Raw genomic sequence first — 22,220 nt, 5'->3', positions numbered from 1 at the left:
GACTGGAAGGCAGACTAGTCTAGCCAGCCGACACGACGGCGCGTCGCAATTCGCGTGAATCGTTGCCGGGCAATCAAATTAGTCGCTCGTCAGGTGCAGGTGGCTGGATGGAGTGGCTTTTTGCCCTATGGTCCTCTGCACGAATTTGTGCTGGCCTGCTTACTCCCACACGAAATTCGACGTTTGAGCGGTGTCGGCACCGCTCAAACGTCAAATTTCCTGTGGGAGAAAGCAGGCCAGCACGAATTCGTGCAGTGGACCATAAGTGGTGGCGATGACACCTCCATACTAATGTACACACAGATTGTGCGAAGGTTTGTTTATGTTTGCACTGAATGAGATGTAATGTTTGTAGTTTTGCGTGTACTAAGTGTAGTCAGAACCGACAGTGACAGTGACACAGATAGATTACTTTGCTTAGTGGGGTTTGACTTGCGAAGTTCATTGATGAGATCGGATGGTAAACAGAACTGTCATCACCGATTAGCGGTTTACATTATTGCATGTGGATTGTGAAATCATGTGCAACTTCATATATACACGACTCCTAGACCGTGAACTGATGCCACGTTAATCTGTGAAGTCATATTGGTCACGTTCTGGAATCAGTTTTTAGCATGACGTTGTTAGTTCCTATCATATGAAGGTCTAGGACTTGATTTTGTTTAAGTTTTTACATTGTTGCATTTGAAGTCTCGGCTATACAGTGATATACATTCGTTTAGCCGAAGACCAAAAAAAAAAATAAAATAAAAAGTGCCAGGAAACTCATACAAAAGATTTTATGCTAAAACTTGTTTATAGCAGGGATAGTATATATAGGGTGCCTGTACCAGTTATCGTACTACCTAAGGAAACCTACTTCTACAAAAATAAGAAGAAGACCGACGAATGTCGGCGATATGTCAAATGATATAGGGTAGCGCACCCAGAAATCGCCCACACCCCAGTTTTCGCCCACATACTGGATCTTTTTTATTTTAAATACATTAAATCTGTTTTTGAATGATTAATTCGATTGACAATAAATAGTTTTACATTATTCTTAATCAAAAACCTAAAATTGTAGCAGTACATTCTGAAATTGATTCGTAAATCGTTTGCTTAGACAAACCATGCTTGACCAAGCCCTTAGCATATGTTATATCACTAGAAATGCCATACATGAAAATAGGCTTAAATGTATATATTGAAAGTGTTTATCGATATATTTTCGTTTATAATGTTGAATATCGATTTAATTATATTTTAAAAGCTCTTTTGAACGGAAATGTTGTGATTAACTTCGCGAAATTCCATTTAAATCAGATGGCGAAAACTGGTACTCGAATTAAGACGCTGATCCATAATTCGCCCTGGGCGAATCTTCATATACTGTACTTCTCATACCCGCTGAGCCAGTTTTCGACCCTCTTGGGCGAATTTTACCGAAAAGCTGTTATTTTTATAAAAGCGGTGAGAAGGCCTAAACTTGCTTTATTTCTAGTATAAAATCGTTTGTATATCTGGTAGGGATTTTGATAAGAAGGTGGAATGGATAAAAATCTAAGAGGGGAAGGGATATATTGTTCAGCAATCCCGCATAGAAAAATACCAATTGACATAAAGTCCAAACATTAAGTTTATTCTTACTGATAAGGTTAGTTTTTCTCATGATGTTTATTGTTGAACAATGTAAAATCATATGCTGACGACCATAAATTACAATTTAGGCAAACCATATCAGGTAGTGGCAATATGTTATAGTACCCTAGTATTGTTGAGTTATATGTAGATGCAAACTCGTTTGTAATGTAAACTGTTTCGAGAAGGTAGCAAAATTTATGGCGTTCATCCAAAATTTGTTATTTTTTGCGATAGAGTCCCGCTACCATGTGTTTCTTTGTTTCGTCTGAAGTAAAAAGACCCAAATACTAATAAGAAAGCATAAATTGAAGCTTGTATTCAAATCTGATCGCTTGATGCGCTGGTTATCATGCATTTAACAACTTAACAATTTCTGAAACAAAAGTTTGATTCTTGCTCAAATCGTAACGCGTAAAATGTGTCCAATATGATGATCAGAAATATTTCCTCCTTTGGATCATTCTTCTTAAGCCTTCAGTACACGCTTTGCCAAGTGTGCAAAATTTTCCGCACGCATAACCCAGCAGGCCAAAAACGGTCGCAACATTGACAAAACATTGGAAGTGTCAAGCGTTTACTTCGATGTTGGTTCATGCGTGCGGAAAAGTTAGCACACTTGGTAAAGCGTGTACTGAAGGCTTTAGTTTTGCAATTTAAGGGATTAGTAGGCGCTGAAATTGTAAATATTTTTGTCAGATTTTTCCTTCTTTTCTGTTCTTTAGAGTTATTGATAGTGAAAACAGTGACATTATCAATCAATTTCATCATTCCCCTTTCGGCCAAAAGGTATTCGGCCAAATTACCCTTTTGGCCAAATGGCGTTTGGCTAAATGACATTCGGCCAAATAATATTAAACCAGGTCACTGTGTTGTGTAAGAGGCAATAAATGGAGAATGCTACAACTCAAAATTCAGACTACTTCTGATCTAGTACTCGATTATGTCTTATTTTTGAAAAAAAAAAAAATGCTGCACCGAATCATTTTCGGATCAAATAAGACCAAAAATGATATAAACAAAAGATGGGAAATTAACGGAAATATAAGTAATTCTATCACGTGGGAACCCATGGCCGGCTATTTGTGGTGTATTTTTTAACTGGCAACACAATAGATACATAATTTTGACGTCATACATTAATGTTTTAGTTCATCTGCAGATAAATTACATTATCTTAAGGCGAAACTGGATCCATTTCCTCACTTTTTGGTTTTTGATTTTTTATTAAATAACGAAGCGATATTTTCAAAATCGGTTTCCGTGCACATGTAGAGTATGGATCAGGGTACCTTCTGATTTTTTTACGCGCGAGAATATGTTTTTCGTTTTTGCAGAAACCATTTTTGAACAAAATTTCACTAAAAAATGGTTTCTGCAAAAACGAAAAACATTTTCTACAGCGTAAAAAATTCAGAAGATACCCTGATCCATACTCTACATGTGCACGAAACCCGATTTTAAAAATATTGCTTTGTTAATAAATAAAAAAATAAAAACCAAAAAAATGAGGAAATGCTTCCAGTTTCGCCTTAAGCATCAAAACAGGTAAGGTACCCCGGGGCAAGTGAGAATCGGGGGCAAGTGAGACCTATAGCTAGTATTTTTTCAATTATTTATTTTTAAGACTAACATTCTTCATAGAAAACATAGGTATCACACCTACGGATACTTTGAATACATAAAATGTTATTGTTTCAACCATAAAGAGACCATATACGTTATTGTTGTTCATATGTAATTTTCAATTCACTAGGTGAGATTGACGTGCTCTACTACCTTCGTCGTTTAAAAATAGATTTGTTATTCTTCAAATACTTTTTCGGTTTCAGAATAGTATTTGAGGTTCTTGCAAATGATTTTAAGCGAAAAAGTTGTATTTTAGTTTTATTTTTTACCTTTAGTTTACTGTTCTCACTTGCCCCAGTGCATTTCGCTATCTGGGGCAAGTGGGACCTATGAGAATAAACAAACACAATTTTATGGGTTCATCTTGCCTAGTCCAGCCTTAGATGAAATTAGCACGAAAGTCAATGAAATTGACGCGTTAAGTAATCTACTGTTGAATGATACGTTATTACCTCTGTTTAGATCATGAAATTCTTGTATAAAATGGTAAAACCTTGGATAAAACAAAAAAAAATCAAAAGCATGTATTGTTCATGTTTTTCTCTAAATATCCTCTATTTTTTTCACTCAACGTTGCGTAATGAAATCTTCTGAGCATTCAGAAACCGTCCATAAAAAATAAATTAGGGTAATGGCCTTTTCAAAATTCATGATTAAAAAAAAACATTATTTAATGATCGTAAGACTATGTAAAGGAGAAGATATTGCTGAAAATCTCGAAACCCCAGATTTACTATTGGCGAGATTCATCAACTATATAATATAGAGACCAAGTTTCGAAATCTTTTGTCTCTTCACTTTATGGTGCTTTTTGTATAAAACAAGTCAATTTATTTTGCATGAGCTGCTAGAGTTAATTCAAGTTATTTTCCTCAGCGATTTGTTATTTGTTACGTAATTTATGCACGATACCATAAACCTCTTCTTATTTTAATCTCTTAACATAGTCATTCATATAAGAGATTTATGATTTATGTTACCTTATTTGTTGCAACTTATATTAAGCCCTTTGAACAAAAACTCTGAATAGGTTCCACTTGCCCCGTGAAACGCAGTAAATGAAGATCTGCTACACTTTTCAATATATTGATAATAAATGGAATGTAAAATTTTTAAACAGTTTTAATGCACGTTAATAAGTACAAATATACCAACAACGTCTTTTGGGTCCATTTGAATTATTCAAGAATTTGTATTCTGAAATTTTTGGCATGACAAAACCAAATTAGCACTTTTTTAGGTCCCACTTGCCCCGGGGTACCTTAAAGAATGTTAAAACAATAAGTTTTTAAAGTGGGTGAAAACTGGTTCCAATGGTGGGCGAAAATAGGATCAGGGGGGTCGAAATTGGGGACCTTGAGGTCGTTTTTAGTTAAACCATTTTTTAAAAATTTCACGACATTATTTTTAAATTTTTGTCCCGTAATAGCAAGAACACATGCGTTTTTACATATTTACCGAAAAAAATGTAGTTGACTTGTCCTAGAAGTATGGTTTTTAAGCTGCAGAAGACAAACTCCCGCATAAACTAGGCGATTTCTGGGTGCGCTACTCTATTTGTTTTCATACTTTACAGGAAAAATATAAAATATGAGCCAAACCCACTTTTACTATTTATTATGGCGTGTGCCAATGATAGGAACCCTGTACCAGTTATGGACATACTTTTTAATTTCGGTTCCACTTCGCACTATTTACATGCATTCCTTATGGGATTTGCCATAACTGGTACACTATGGCGAAATATGGTGCAAAGAAGCCGAAATTTTAAGGAAAATGATTTATTTCTATCATAATTTGAGCAAAATGTGAAATTTGAATGAGTGCAATCATCTTTTATGAAAGTGATCGATTGTTCACATATTTTTTCTTGATGATTTGCATCGTTAAAGGTTGAAAATCAACTATGGCGAATTTGAGGTACTATAGCCATAACTGGTACACTGAGCCTAGTACTGTTTTATGAAAAGGTGATACACTGTGGTGCATAATTGATCGGACAAACGCCGATTTTCATACAAAATGGCCAAATTTGAGATGCTGTAACTATGGTTCGCTTTGATGGATTGAGCTCAATTTTTGACACGGAACTACAAATATGCTGAATTTTGTGTATACAAAGTATAAAATGTTTTCGTTCACAGGTCTGGGCGTGGCAAGGCGTTGAAATATTGCATAAGTGATCGGACAGTGGTACCCCTTTGATTTACACGCGTGCCGCTGTCCGATCACTTTTGAAATATTTTCAACGCCTTGCCACGCCCAGACTTGTGAACGAAAACATTTTATACTTTGTATACACAAAATTCAGCATATTTGTAGTTCCGTGTCAAAAATTGAGCTCAATCCAACAAAGCAGATCATAGTTACAGCATCTTAAACTTGGCCATTTTGTATGAAAATCGGCGTTTGTCCGATCAATTATGCACCACAGTGTACATAACATTTACATATACATTGAAAGAAAACCCTTCAAATGTATTTTTCGTCTAGACACTCGTTTAGCCGAGGGAAATGAAAATTTGGGTTTCAATAGAATTATTGCAATTTCGTGAACATATTTCGAGCATATTCCCCAAGGCTTTTAGTTTATGATGTGTTAGTAAGATAATTGACTTTAAAAATTTATTTATTTTGTGAAATTTAGAGAACTTTTACCAACAACTGTCCTGATAAGGAGACATGATGATAAATAAATTTATTTTAGAAAAATACTTTCTGTAAACACTCAAATGTAACCTAGATTAGTTGTTTTGGAAATATCTCGGAAAATATGGCACAAAATTATTGTTGGAAATGTTTAAATTATAACATGAATAAGAAAATAAGTGTATAGGTTTTAGGTTGATTGAACATAAAAAAAATAAAAGCTAAAATAAATAGTTCAGTGTAGGAATAAAGACGTAACCTAATGCCTCTGAATCAGGGGTTCTCAAACTTTCCCAGCTTGCGACCCTTTTTAAATTGTAATAGTATTTGGCGACCCACCAACACATAACGTAAACAATTTTTTAGACTTGGACTACATGTTACATTACGTAGCAATCAACCTTGAAAATTTAAATTTTTTATTCTATTTATGCTGCTTAACCGTTATGTGTCCGACAAACTATTTTCTTTTTTCTACCCAGTGCTTTTCAAATGGGTGCAGGGTACCCGGGTCGGCCACAAAATAAGGCTTAAGTGCTCAAGTATAGTATCAGACAGAGCAGTTAAATTACACGAATTCCATGTCTTTGACATTTGTTTTTTTTTTTTCAAATATCACGTACACGTGACATGTTACATTTCAGCATAGGGTTTGCAAGATAGGTTTGCAAGTTTTGAATATAAATTTTACCAGTCTGGCTCCATGTAAAACCACATAGCTTAGGTATACTGTCCTTATATTTAGAAATGAAGAAAACCTAGGATTTATACTAAGCCTTCGATTGCATGGTAGCAATTTAATGATTGTTCAGAACTGTAAAAGCTTACTTTCAAATATAAGCAAATCAAATCTTGCATTCTTTATACGGGTTTTTTGTGCATAAATTTTAAGATCCAATACACTTCTGTCTGAAAATGAAATTCTATATTGATGGCGAGTATAGTTTTTCAAAATTATAGTATTGCTCTATGGTCAAACTTTCGGTGGTTTCTTGTTGAAATTTGGTATTTTTTTTACTGATTTTCTGTGATTCAAAATGTTTTTGAAATTCTAACTATTGAACTGAGCGTTTGAATCTTACTGAAAATACTAACTGCAAGCAACAACTTGAATCCAATTATTTCCCCATATGCACAAGGAAAATCTAAAATTTTACCAAATTCTCAGGCCTTTTATATGAAACCACCAGCGGGTCGCGACCAATAGTTTGAGAAACGCTGCTCTGGAGTATATCTATATCCCTTTCATGACAAACCAACACAATTGTGTTGTTGAGCGGTAACAGTTTTGCATATTTTTTTTATCTGTTTAGACTTAGTTTTATATGATGTAAATTGTTCCACTAATTCAGTCATTAGGGGAGACTGGGGAGACTTGATCCCTTTTTCTTAATTTGCCTGTAATTTCAAGAAAAACACAAAACTTGATCCGTTTTCGTACAGAATTGCAGGCAAACATCTATTGCAAGTTTATACACAACAGAAGGACTTTAAATTATTGTTAAAGTTTTCAAAACTGTGTTTTTATGGAGGCTTGTCTTATGATGTATTTTTCAAAAATGGGTCACAATTGATCCCCTTTTGAGCACATGTTTAATTTAAAGGGAAAATAACTCCAGAAGCTTCCTGTTCATTTTCTTTTCAAGTTTTCTTACATTTTTGATGAATATGGTGTATTTGAAATTATAAGATTTCCTTAAATTGTTAAGGATATGCCGTATTTTGAAAATGGGGAGGCTTGATCCCCCTTTTAACCCATTTCCGCCCAGTGATCTATTTATAGATCAGATGCCTCAAACGCCCAGTGATCTATTTATAGATCAGTAACTTTTGCGATAACTGCGGAGAAATGAAGCATTTTGGAAGACTGGTGTTGTTGAGAAGATCAAGGACTCTTCGATAGTACGTATTCGCTCCAGTAGGTGGCACTAGTGATCACGAAACATTGTGCTTTGCCAGGTGTTTCGTCAACAGCCATAACCAATACTGTCGCCTTCGTATCTTGAGAATCAGACTACATGGAAAAAAAATATATTCAGCAAAGTTGATCAGGACATCAAGAGCTATCCGATAGTGAACTAGTTGGTTCTAGGTTTATCCGCTTGGTGGCGCTAGTGAGTCCTAAAAAATTTAAACCTTTGTATCTCGAGAATCCGACTACATAGAAGAATTTCGTCCTCGGCAAGGTTGATCAGGACATCAATAGCTATCCGATAGTGAACTAGTTGGTTCTAGGTTTATCCGTTAGATGGCGCTAGTGGGCTCTAAACAAATAAACCTCTTTATCTCGAGAATCAGACTACATAGAAGAATTCTGTCTTCGGCAAAGTTGATCATAACATCAAGAGCTATCCGAAAGTGAACTAGTTGATTGTAGGTTTGTCCGCTAGGTGGCGTTAGTGAGTCATAAAAAAATAAATCTCTGTATCTTGAGAATCCGACTACATAGAAAAATTTCGTCTTCGGCAAGGTTTATCAGGACATCAATAGCTATTCGATAGTGAACTAGTTTTTTCTATGGTTAATTAATTTAATTCATTAAAACTAACATGTCAGATGAATTATTTAAAATACAAATAAAATACAAATACAAATACAAATTTATCCGTTAGGTGGCGCTAGTGGGCTCTAAAAAAATAAACCTCTTTATCTCGAGAATCCGATTACATAGAAGAATTTTGTCTTCGGCAAGGTTGATCCGGACATCAATAGCTATTCGATAGTGAACTAGTTCATTCTAAGTTTCACCGTTAGGTGGCGCTGGTAAGTCCTTCAAAATTTAAACCTCTATATCTCGAGAATCCGACTACATAGAAGCATTTTGTCTTCGGCAAGGTTGATCAGGACACCAATAGCTATCCGATAGTGAACTAGTTGATTGTAGGTTTGTCCGCTAGGTGGCGCAAGTGGGCTAAAAAATCTGATTTTTTTTATCTTGAGAATCCGACTACATAGAAGAATTTCAAAATCTCGTCTTTGACAAGGTTGATCAGGACATCAAAAGCTAACCGATACTCAACTAGTTGGTTCTAGGTTTATCCACTAGGTGGCGCTAGCGAGTCATAGAAATTCTTAACTTCTGTTTCTCAACAACCAGAGTACATAGAAATATTTTGTCTTCGGCAAAGTTGATCAGGATATCAAGAGCTATCCGATAGAGAACTAGTTGGTTCTAGGTTTATTCGTGAGGTGGCGCTAGTGAGTCCTAAAAAAATAAATCTCTGTATCTTGAGAATCAGACTACATAGGAGAATTTCGACTTCTGCAAGGTTGATCAGGACACCAATAGCTATCCGATAGTGAACTAGTTGGTTCTAGATATATCCGTTAGGTGGCGCTAGTGAGTCCTAAAAAATTTAATCCTCTATATCTCGAGAATCCGACTACATAGAAGAATTTTGTCTCCGGCAAGGTTGATCAGGACATCAATAGCTATCCGATAGTGAACTAGTTGGTTCTGGGCTTAACCTTTAGGTGGAGCTTTTGAGTCCAACAAAATTTAAACCTCTGTATCTCGAGAATCCGACTACATAGAAGTATTCTGTCTTCGGCAATCTCGATCAGGACATCAACAGCTACCCTATAGTGAACTAGTTGATTGTAGGTTTGTCCGCTAGGTGGCGCAAGTGGGCTCTAAAAATTCTGAACTTCTGTATCTCGAGAATCAGACTACATAGAATAATTTCGCCTTCGGCAAAGTTGGTCAGGACATCAAGAGCTACTCGATAGCGCCTACTCGATAGCGCACTAGTTGGTTCAAGGTTTATCTGATAGGTGGCGTTAGTGAGCCCTAAAAATTCCAGACATCTGTATCTCGAGAATCAGACAACATTGAAAAATATCGTCTTCGGCAATGTCGATCAGGACATGAACAGCTATCCGAAAGAGAATTAGTTGATTTTAGGTTTGTCCGCTAGGTGGCGCAAGTGGGCTCTAAATATTATGAACTTCTGTATCTCGAGAATCAGACTACATAGAAGAATTTCAAAATTTCGTCTTCGACAAGGTCGATCAGGACATCATGAGCTATCCGATACTGAACTAGTTGGTTCTAGGTATATCCACTAGGTGGTGCTAGCGAGCCATAGAAATTCTTAACTTCTGTTTCTCAAGAACCAGACTACATAGACAATTTTTGTCTTCGGCAAAGTTGATCAGGACATCAAGAGCTATCCGATAGTGAAATAGTTGGTTCTAGGTTTATCCGTTAGGTGGCGCAAGTGGGCTCTGTGGGTGCTAGTGAGCCCTAAAAATTTTGAACTTCTGGATCTCGAAAATCAGACTACATAGAAAAATTTCGTCTTCTGCAAGGTCGATCAGGGCTTCACAATCTATCCGATAGTGAACTAGTTGGTTAAAGGTATGTCCGCTAGGTAGCGCTAGTGAGTTTTAAAAATTCTTAGCTGCTGAATCTCGAAAATCAGGCTTCATAGAAAAAATTAGTCTTCAGCAAAGTTTATCAGGACATCAAGGGCTAATGGATAGTTAACTAGTTCCTTTTAGGTTTATCCGCTAGGTGGCGCTAGTGAGCCCTACAAATTCTGAACTTCTGTGTCTCGAAAATCAGGCTGCATAGTAGAATTTCGTCTTCGGCAAAGTTGATCAGTACATCAAGGGCTAACGCACAGTGAACTAGTTGGTTCTGAGTTTATTCGTTAGGTGGTGCTAGTGAGCTATAAACATTCTGAACTTCTGTATCTCGAGAATCAGACTACATAGAAGAATTTTGACTTCGACAAGGTCAATCAGGACATCAAGAGCTATCCTATAGTGAACAAGTTGGTTGTAGGTTTGTCCGCTACGTGGCGCAAGTGGGCTCCAAAAATCCTGAACAAATATTAATAAATTTTACGATGAAATAGAACTGCATGGCTACTGATTGATAACAAAACCAGCTAGGTATCAAACAGCCGTCTCATTTTACTAAATATAATACTGAACAAAATATAGTATAATAAGTTATCAACTTGAACTAATGATAGCGTAATTTTCGATAACGTGCTATTTGCTATCAATTTGTTATCCTTACTCAGGTTCATTGTGACTCTCATCTCAAAGACATTCGTTTGGGTCGAACATGCCTCTGGAGCCGACCTACTGATTGGAACGCTCATAAGGTGGTCCTTTATAAAAATGAAACATAAACCAAGCTCAAAGAACAATTGCAAATATTTGGAGTTTTCGAATGACGAGTGCTAAGGTAATCTTTCGCTCTGTACTAGATAACGGTGTGTGGCGGGAGAGGGTGAGCCACGTGCTCGCAAAGCCAGAAGGATACGGTGGGCAGGATATACTACTAGAATGCCGAATATCAACCCATTATATATAGAAACTATTAGAATGATGCATATTGAAATGCCTAAAAACTGTTGAAAACTATCCATTGATAAGCTACTAGCAGATTGTTTTAGTTATTACTAATGTAATCCATTTCTGGAACATTTCAAACTGTAACTTTTTTATTAGGAGAATATCAACTATGATCAGTCATCTAAAATAAAGACAATTACACCGTCTTCGACCTTGCGGCCTCTACAGACTGAACAATATTTACTAGCATTTGACAACGGACAACACATATGGTCCACTGCACGAATTTATGCTGGCCTGCTTACTCTCACAGAAAATTTGACGTTTGAGCGGTGCCGACACCTCTCAAACGTCAAATTTCGTGTAAGAGTAAGCAGGCCAGAATAATTTCGTGCAGTAATCCATAACGCCCACTGGCCCAGTGGAGAATTTTTCGTTTGACGAAAAGTTTTCCCCGACTGGAGCGGGAATCGAACCCACACTCCAAGGCTTACGAGACACCTAAACGACTGACGCCGCTAACCGCTCGACCACGAAGCCCATTTACATAACTCATAGAAATAAGACAGCTGCGCAAAAAAAATTTAAAAAATATATTTTTTCAATGTTTCACGTGCATATGCCCCACTGTGTAATAAAACGAAAATTTCACCGTAGATTTCCGTTTAAATGACTGTAATAACTTTCTTTTATGGGGTTGAGGTACTCCAGAAAAAATCAGACATCTACTGTGATTGTGGCATAATTCGGGCGTTAATGGGTTAATGGTGTGTAATAAAATAATAATTATCTGACACGTTCTATCATTGAATATACTAGAATTCCGAGTAAGTAGAGGCTTCCAAATAGAATTTTATTTTTCACATGTATAATGTGTGTGTAATCCTCGATGGATCAAGTCTCCCCATGTCACTGTTGTATACACTAAGCTACATTAATTGTAATATTTATATAACAACCTTATTTGGATAAATATGTTTGATAGTATTTTATTTATACTATGTGCTGTGAAATTTTGACACGATTTGGTTCAATTTTCACAAAGATATTGAGATTTTTCGGAGTCGCCTAAAAGATTTCTGAAGGACTGAAAACAGACCATCAGCCATTAAAAAATAATGCAATACACAATTAAAATCAATTGTAGCCAAAATATTGTCGTCTGTCCAGATGTTGTTTTGGAAAAAATATGCTAGAAGAAAACTGTATTTGATTACGAGAAAATATGGGGGAACAAGTCTCCCCAGGGATCAAGTCTACTCAGTCTCCCCTAAACGCAGTAAAAAAACCTCCAAAGACAAAAGTAAGAATCAAGCAAAATCTCTTGGAAGATTTTGAAATAAAAGTTCCAGAAAGAACTTCTGCTGCGCACAACTACCAAAATAAACTCCTGCAGGAATCCTACAAAGAATTCGTGGAAGAATTTTTGTATGAGTCCCAGTAGGATTTCCAGGAAAATATTTCATAAAAAGCTTTTGAAAGAATCCTAGAAAAAAATTCTGATGAGATCCTAGAAAAGCTTTAGAAGGAATACAAGAAAAAATTCTGGAGGAATCCCAGAAGGAACTCCTGGAGGCATAAAATAATTTTAGAAAATAATCTAAGAAGAATTTCCGGAGGAAATTCTGAAAGAAACGGAGGAAGTCCTGTAGGAATTTCGACAGAAAAATCTTGGCGAATCGCAATAGCAAGAGGATGTTAAGCCCCAGAATAACATTCTTAATAAATTCTAATTCCTGGTGGAACTCCTGAAAGAATCTCCGATGAAACTATAGAAGAAATTTAAAATGAGACATCTAGGTTAATTCGAGAAGGAAAACCTGAAGAAATCACACACTCAATCCTTTAAAAGCTATCATCGGATTTCAAAAGACAACCAAGTGGAATGGTACGAGATTACCTTGGGGAATCCAAAGTTCTTAAAAAGCTTCAAGAATGTTCATCGAAAAAATCCCTTGAGATTTCTCAAAAGTATCCTGAAATAAACTTCTATAGCAATCTGTGAAGAATGTACTCGTAGAATAATGCCGTTTGGAAGAAAAGAAAGATGTGGGTAATTCTCGCTGAGACCGGCCCACTATTTACACCTTGTCTTCAAAAGTGTTTAAGGTGGCGATTTTCTGAAAGTCCTCACTAAAAAAGTAAGGAAAATGCATTTGGTTACTCAAATTGATGGACCCTGTTAGTTAGAGCCACAGCAATTTTTGCAGACCCCTCGATTTTGGTCAAATGGTGGCTCATTTAAACAGTTATAACTCGAAAGTTTCTCCAAAAAACACCTCAAAACGCATTGTTGATGAAAAGAGGATAGATAGAGTTACTATTAACAATTATAAAAAGTTAGGTCGGCCATGTTGATTTTGGCCGCCATCTTAGATTTTTATATCAAAAGTTTTTTTCACCATGATGGCAACCAACGATTTTCATTTTTTTTGCATCAATTGAAAGCTGAGACATTTATACATAACTTATCAAAAAAATAGAGATAAGATATTTAATCGAAATTATATTCCTGGAAGTATGTCATTTTTGAGCACGTTGATCCGAGTACTGGAACTGTAATATGCGTCATTCTGGCGTTCAGCATAAATAGACAGATATATGAATTTTAGTTTCTGAAATTCTTAAAAATGTGCTCACAAATGTGGAACCATAAGAATGTGGTAAAAATCTCTTTTCAGCGCTAGTCAGAAAACTGTTATGTGAACTGCGCAACCAAGGTTTGCTAAAAAGACAACAAAGAACAATTAAATTGTATGGTAAACTGCATAGTTTTACTTTAGGAAGGTGTTTTATAAATGTCAATTTCTTGATTTTGCTTTGGCTGACCAAGCCATGTGGGAAATTACACTGTTGAAAATGCTTTGACATCCATGTGCACAACAGAACATGTGCTCGATGAACAAATTGAGATTTGAAATTATGAAAAGAAATCCACGTACTCCGGTGAGACTCGAACTCACGACTCCCAATTCGCTAGACGGGCGCTTCTATTCCTTCAAGCTACGGAGTCACTCGACTATCTCCGTCGCCAGCAGGCCTAGAACTGAACTCGATTCCACAATCGCACATGGTTATCTTCTTTTCACAATCCAAACCCCCTTCGGATGGGATTAGATGAACATCTAACACATTGTCTGTTGTGCACATGTATGTCAAAGCGGGAGAGGAAGTTATTTTTAATTGTCGAGAGCTTCGGGCACTGCCTTCCAATCACTTATTGGTATGGCAATTAGTGTGCAGTCGGACTCTCGACGGGTCGGTCCTCGGCCGACCGAATACGGTAAGGGTGACCGTAGCACCTTACAAATGTCAATTTCTTGATTTTGCTTTGGCTGACCAAGCCATGTGGGAAATTACACTGTTGAAAATGCTTTGACATCCATGTGCACAACAGAACATGTGCTCGATGAACAAATTGAGATTTGAAATTATGAAAAGAAATCCACGTACTCCGGTGAGACTCGAACTCACGACTCCCAATTCGCTAGACGGGCGCTTCTATTCCTTCAAGCTACGGAGTCACTCGACTATCTCCGTCGCCAGCAGGCCTAGAACTGAACTCGATTCCACAATCGCACATGGTTATCTTCTTTTCACAATCCAAACCCCCTTCGGATGGGATTAGATGAACATCTAACACATTGTCTGTTGTGCACATGTATGTCAAAGCGGGAGAGGAAGTTATTTTTAATTGTCGAGAGCTTCGGGCACTGCCTTCCAATCACTTATTGGTATGGCAATTAGTGTGCAGTCGGAGGTGTTTTATAGTAAAACTTTCAGTTCTCATTGAAATGTTGCCAAATAGGGCAACGGTCGAATTTTGGACCCCTAGAGGACATTACTTTGAATGTGAGCATAAATCAAACAGATTCAGAGGGTGTTGCACATAATGATGATGTTGATATGACCGTAAAAGCCTCCACTGTCCGTCAAAAATACCCACAAGGTTATTTCTGGCTGAAAATTTGATGAAAATAACTGATTTTTGAAGCATCAGTTTTCACTGTTTTGGACACCCCAATGTATTTTGGACCCTCTTTAGTATATATTTTGGACACTCGGTGTTTAAACCCTCTTGAAACTATTTTCGAAGAATCTGCAACTTGGATATGCTGCATCACATCCTAATTACTTGATTGACAAAGGCTGATTAGACGAACTTTGCGAATTCAATGCGCTAGAATGATAAACGATTTTGTTTACATATGCAAGTTTCCCCAGCTCCATTTTCTCTTTTCGTAAACACGCCGCGACAATCGCACGGATGACGAGACTAACAAAACATAATTTCAAGGCAAATAAATATGTTTCCAGTGAGGAAATGATTGCTGCTCGTACAGGACAATCTAATTTAGCGAATGATTCTAAAAACTTTTGTCATCTCTTCTTTAAATCTGTGAAAGTTATGATAATACGTTCCAGGGGGTCCAAAATATATGGGGGTCCAAATTATATTGGTTACCCTATGTTGTCAAAGAAAATGATTCCATTTTTATGACTATTTCGTTTTTGTCAGCTAAAAATCATGGACCGTGTTGATAAAAACGAAACACAATAGTGCCCAATTTCGAAAAATGTATGAGAAGCGCTCGATGCTATGTGAAGGTATTGGCTATTCCTTGCGATTTCGGGTAGCATTATAGGGATTTTTGTATAGGTCATGACTCTGGGAACAACAGGCGATTTCAAGCATTTCCGGAAGGCATAATATGGATGGTTAGAACGTTGGTAACTAGATGACTTTTTCAGTAATTCTTTTGGAGATTTCTTCTAGAATTACTACAGAGATTTTTCCAGGAATCTTTAAAATATACCGGCTGGAATATTTCTATTGGATAGCCAAGGAATCCTTTCCAAGATTTTCAAGATTTTCTCCACAGATTTTCCAGAGATTATTCTTCCAGAGATTATTCCGAGAGAATCTCTCGAAATTTCTCAAAAAATGCTCAGAAGATTGCCCTAAAGCTTCTCTCATTTACCATCCAGACATTCTCCAAGAACTCCTTTAGATATTTCAAGAGTTTTATTATTTTTGGAAGTATTCCAAAGATTCTACCAGAAGTTTTTTTTTTCGAGAAATTCTTTTCATCTACAGATTATTCTAAAAATTCTACCACCAATTTTCAAGTAATTTCACCAAGCACTCATCCAGAGTTTACACTCAGAATTGCTGCAACAATCACTCCAGATATAGATCCAGATTTTTTTCAGATATTGTTCCAGATATTTTTTAGGTATTTCTTAAGGAATATTTCAAGAGAACCTCCTACAGATGTTTATCCATCAATTCCTTTATATGTTTTTCCAAATATTCGTGCTTGAATTCTTCCAGCAAGTCCTCTAGAGATTTTTCCACAAAATACCCCAACGATTCCTTAAGATTCCATAAGAAATGTTTCCAAAAGTTCCTCCCGAGGTGTTTTTAGGAATTCTACCAGAAATATCGCCCCCTTAATGTTAGAACTAGATAGCTCGTTTTGGAAAGTGCGGATAAAAATGGCTGGTTAAACTTATCCTGGTATAAAACATACTCTTTGTTGGTCTTAAAAGTTGAATAAATATGTGTTTTCGGATTTTCAATTGACAAACTTGTGTTTATTGTGGTGTACGTTCAGATATAAACAAATTTCTTTCGATTGATTTCGCAAAACCAGTTACCTAGTTCTAGCGTTATCCACGAACTCATCCAGAAAATCTTCCAGAAACTACCTTAGAAATTTTTCTAGAAATTTGTTTCAGATTTTTTTCAGAGATTTTATCAGACATTTTAATTCCGGTAATCTCACCAGGAATTCCTGCTCTGAAAATTCAATATTGCGATCTATCAGTGACCGTTTTTATAAAGGTAAAGTTCTTGGATGGACCAAAAATCCAACCAACACACTAATACTCAACACCGATATGGGATCTTCTGGCTTTCTTATTCAGATATTAGATTTTCTGTTCTCAAGCATTATTGCAACATCTGTATACTATTTCTTGGTATCTGGTGTACGGGGGATACTCAAAATAACTGGGACAGGCAAAATTTGCACTTTTCAAAAAATGTTCAACTCGCTGTAATTTTTCGAAAAGGGCACCAAATTTTCTCAAATTTTCACTGTAAGCTCATCAACTAGTTGTGTATCAGTGGTCAAAATTTGGGAAGGATCGGGCCATTCTACACAAAGTTATAAAGGTTCTAGAAAAAGGTATAATTATCCGACATTTTGAGCTGCTATATCTCCGGATTCAATGAACCGAATGCAATGAAATTTTGATCATTTATGACTTCAATAATGAACTTTGAAAAACAGTTACCTACCTCTAATTTTGAAACGATGATGAAGTTTTGGAAACATTGGTGTTATATTAGAAAAATAATCTAATCGAAATAATTTTCTTTCGTGTGAAGAATTTTAAGTTTAGTCAAATGTTTTTAATAGCTCATTATATGAGTCATAAATGATCAAAATTTCATTGCATTCGGTTCATTGAATCCGGAGATATAACAGCTCAAAATCGGCTATCGGATAATTATACCTTTTTCTAGAACCTTTATAACTTTGTGTAGAATGGCCCGATCCTTCCCAAATTTTGACCACTGATACACAACTAGTTGATGAACTTACAGTGAAAATTTGAGAATATTTGATGCCCTTTTCGAAAAGTTACAGCGATTTGAACATTTTTTGAAAAGTGAAAATTATACCTGTCCCAGTTATTTTGAGTATCGCCTGTTTTTGTACTTTACTGAATATAATTAAAATATATTTATCATAATTTTTTACAAGCTAAGTGATGAACTATAACTAATACATTTTCTCATTACTTTTGATGTTTCTAAAAAAAATGCTGATCCATATCTTTAACATCGAAACTCGGGTTCTTCTATTTCCAGGGCGTTCTGAGCAGCCAAAAGTTCATCGAAAAGTCCGGCGAGTACAACTTCATCCGTCCATGGCTGGGGGAGGGATTGCTGACGAGTAGCTACCGCAAGTGGCACTCCCACCGGAAGATCATCACGCCCACGTTCCATTTCAAAATTTTGGAACAGTTTGTGGAGATCTTCGACAGCCAGAGTAACATCCTGGTGGAAAAGTTGAAACCATTCGTGGAAAGTGGAGAGACGTTCGATGTATTCCCACTGGTAACGCTGTGTGCCTTGGATGTGATCTGTGGTAAGTGTGGTTCTATGGAACTCATTTCAATGTTGGACTAAATTCGGGACCTTTTCAGAGTCTGCTATGGGAACAAAGGTGAATGCACAAAATCACTCCGACTCGGAATATGTTCAAGCTGTGAAAGAGTAAGTTTTTTTTGACAATTCCACAGAATTTCAAGTATTATATTGTATTTTTTTTAAACTTGTCCAGGATCACAACGATCATCCACATCCGAACGTACGACGTCCTCGCTCGTTACGATTTCCTGTTTAATCTCTCATCCTACCGGAAAAGGCAAGACAAAGTCCTGGAAGTCTTGCACGGTTATACAAACAGTGTAATCCAGTCCAGGAGACGTGAGCTGAGCGATTCCAATGGAATCAACGCCGGCGACAGTGCCAGCTCTGAACTGGGAATTCGCCGTAAAGTGGCCTTCCTGGATATGCTGCTTCAGGCCACGGTAGATGGACGTCCCCTGACAGATGTGGAAATTCGCGAGGAGGTCGACACGTTCATGTTCGAAGGGCACGATACGACTACGTCTGCTATTAGTTTCCTGCTGTACCGATTGGCTAAACATCCAGAAGTCCAGAAGAAGGTGTACGACGAAATTAAGTCTGTGATAGGCGAGGACATAACCGCACCGGTAACTCTTTCCATGTTGAACGAACTCCATTACCTGGAGTTGGTGATCAAGGAAACCCTGCGGTTGTACCCTTCGGTACCTTTCTTCGGAAGAAAGGTTTTGGAGAACAGCGAAATCGGTAATGACATTTCGAACAATTGTCCCCAGCAACAAGTTTTAATCATCTCATACATTCGCAGAAGGAACCACCTTCCCGGCGGGATCGAACCTGATTCTGATGCCAATGTTTATGGGCCGTGATCCGGATTACTTTGATGATCCCCTGGAGTTCCGACCGGAACGTTTCGAGGCGGAGATTTCCGCAGAGAAAGTCAACCCCTACCGGTACATTCCGTTCAGTGCGGGACCGAGGAACTGCATCGGGCAGAAGTTTGCCATGGCAGAGCTGAAAAGTGTTGCCAGCAAGGTGTTGAGGCACTTTGAAGTGTTGCCACCGGTGGGTGGACAGGAAGAATCGTTCATCGGGGAAATGATTCTGCGGCCTACGTACGGAATTTTGTTGCGGTTGAAGAAGAGGAATTAGGATTGTTAATGATTTTTTACCAAGAGTATACATGATGTGATGTGATGTGATAATTGAAATTTATTTGCGAAATTATTTTGTTAAGTTTTAAACCACGTAATAAATATATTAGTATATGTTGAAAATAAATTTAGCTATAATTCATTCTTTTTATTTATTTAGTTCAACATCAAATTCATGATAACACTGAATCAGCAATTTGCCACCATAATACTCGATTTGCAGCTGCAGCTCTCCAACGTCGGTCATGCCCAACGATTGCCAGATCACGCTCCACTTGGTCCGCCCATCGTGCTCTCTGCGCTCTACGCCTTCTTGTACCAACAGGATGATTAGCAAACATCAACTTTGCAGGGTTGTTATCCGACATTCTTGCAACATGCCCTGCCAACCGTATCCGTACAGCTTTAGTCACTTTCAGGATATTGGGTTCATCGTAGAGTACAACAAGCTCGTGGTTCATGCTTGCTTCGGCGCTACACAACGTTCTCCTGCACGCCACCGTGCTTAGCACGCGTCGGAAACTCCTCGAGCATCGTCCATGTTTCGTGTCCGTAGAGGACCACCGGTCTTATTATTATCTTGTACATGGTTCATTTGGTGTTTCGACCGCAGATTCTAGTGGAACCCATAGAAGGCACGACTACCACTGATGATGCGCCATTGTATTTCATGACTCACATTATTCTCAGCCATTAGCGCCAGTCACACGGTGCATATATTGATCAATAGTTGGCCGTTTTATGGATGCATTGAATGTATAATATTGTTCAAAAATAGATTGACATCAATCATTCAACTTTTCCCCTATCTTCCGTTTGATCAACCACATAGCAATATTTCCCCTCCATAGCGCATTTTTCTTCAAATTTCTCTACAATATTTCCCCACCTTCAAAATTGTTACATCAATCCTCTCGAAGATTGTTCAAACCATGGGTCAAATTATTCCATGGATCAATTGATTGGTTCAATATTTCCCCTCCAGATCAACCTATCATTCTTTCAATGCAGCAGCGCGTGAACGAGAGCGTCATCATTGCAGAGCCGTGTTGCCGTATTTTTTTAAAATTAAATAAACAGCTATTGATATATTATACAAAAAAAAAAAAACTGAATTCAGATGTAATAAATCATCGAACAAAAAAAAACCATTTATGCAGAAGTAATGTAGTAAATTTATGCAAAGTTTATGTAAAGTAATTTATGCAGAGGTAAATGTAATGAACCCAACGATTACAATGCATTAGTGATAATAAACAGTTCACAATTTTTTTTGTGTAACCTTATAACTCGGTTGGTGTCCCACCGAATTTTGCTAAAAATTACTGGTGCACTGGAGGTCTCTAACACCAGTTGATTAATAATTTGCACATTATAGTGGTAACATGCTTGCTTAGCTGCGTTGCCTATAAATTAGAAATATACCCCATTCTGACAAATAACACCCTTCTGTAGTAATTTTGTGTAATGTCGAAATATAAAGGTAATTCAGCAAGACGGCACTGAAGGTGTTTCGAGTCCCATCCCATGGGTTGTCCAAAAACTTTTCGTAATAAAAAAAATATGTAAAATGTTTGATTATGTAAAAATGGTAAAGCTTACAAGAAGAATTAATGTGAATAGAATTCACATATTCACAATAGAATAGAAGAATTAATGTGAATAGAAATTCATTAAAAACATAAATAAAAATGTGACAGAAATTTATTGTATACATTACACAGCGCAACATTTTTTGTCTCAAGAGCAAACTTATGTGTCCCCGAAGGATTTTGGGCCGCTGAATCCAAATCCGAACTCAGATTTGCTCCAACACGTCACAATTTTGAGCTATACCTCAATTTATAGGGCAAAATATGCGATTTTGGGCTTTTTTGACTGCAAGCCATCAATCTTGGAAATATTTTTTTTAGGCAATCAAAAGGATAATTGGTCCATTAACATCTAAATTAACGACTCATGCAAAATATTTCGTTTTACCTAATCAAATTTGATAGATTTAAGCATTTTATGTTAGTTTGAAAACTTGCATGAAACTTTTGGAGGGTGACTTGTATGGGAAATATGGTACCTAAAATAAATCGCTTAAAACTATCAAATTCGATTTGGTAAAACGAAATATTTTGCGTGAGTCGTTAATTTAGATGTTAATTGACCAATTAACCTTTTGATTGCGTAAAAAAAAATATTTCCTTGCTTAATGGCTGGCAGTCAAAGAAGCCCAAAATCGCATATTTTGCCCTATAAATTGAGGTATAGCTGAAAATTGTGAGGTGTCAGAGCAAATCTGAGCCCGGATTCGGATTCAGCGGCCCAAAATCCTTCAGAGACACATAACTTTGCTCTTGAGACAGACAAAAAGTTAGTTTTTGTTACGCTGTGTTATCTTCCGCATTATTGGCATTGGGATCGGTAGGACTGAAAATTAACCGCACACCCACCGACGACGCATTGATTCAATAAAAGGCTTTGCTTTGCTAGCTGTGCACGTATGATAAGCATGCACGGACACTTGTTTTTTTTTTCTCTTTATGCATTAACTTCTCTCATACTGCCGGGAGATTTTCTCTCTGCTCGAGCCTCGGCTTGATCTATCTCTCGTGAAAGATATTGGATTGATATTTGGTTTGATCCTCGTGATTTCATCAATAATCCTTGAGAAAGAAATAATTGATGGAATGGTGGAATGA

The 22,220-nt window shown here is 37.0% G+C and overlaps 2 protein-coding genes across 2 annotated transcripts in view; one reads left to right on the top strand and one right to left on the bottom strand.

Moving 5' to 3' along the window:
- LOC109422664 (cytochrome P450 4d1-like) overlaps nt 1-19,651 on the top strand; it is a 505,971-nt gene extending 486,320 nt beyond the window's left edge. The window contains exons 3-6 of the mRNA XM_062858781.1: nt 18,095-18,374; nt 18,433-18,502; nt 18,570-19,123; nt 19,185-19,651. Coding sequence (XP_062714765.1) covers nt 18,095-18,374; nt 18,433-18,502; nt 18,570-19,123; nt 19,185-19,528 — 1,248 coding nt within the window. The 3' untranslated portion in view covers nt 19,529-19,651. The remainder of the gene's footprint in view (nt 1-18,094; nt 18,375-18,432; nt 18,503-18,569; nt 19,124-19,184) is intronic.
- The window catches only part of LOC134291270 (uncharacterized), a 210,420-nt gene that overhangs the window by 23,527 nt on the left and 164,673 nt on the right, over nt 1-22,220 (bottom strand). The window lies entirely within an intron of this gene.

Source organism: Aedes albopictus, chromosome 3 (genome assembly GCF_035046485.1).
Source record: "Aedes albopictus strain Foshan chromosome 3, AalbF5, whole genome shotgun sequence".
NCBI lineage: Eukaryota > Metazoa > Arthropoda > Insecta > Diptera > Culicidae > Aedes > Aedes albopictus.
The sequence above is the reverse complement of the archived record's forward strand: the minus strand, read 5'-3'. Positions and strand labels throughout refer to the sequence as shown.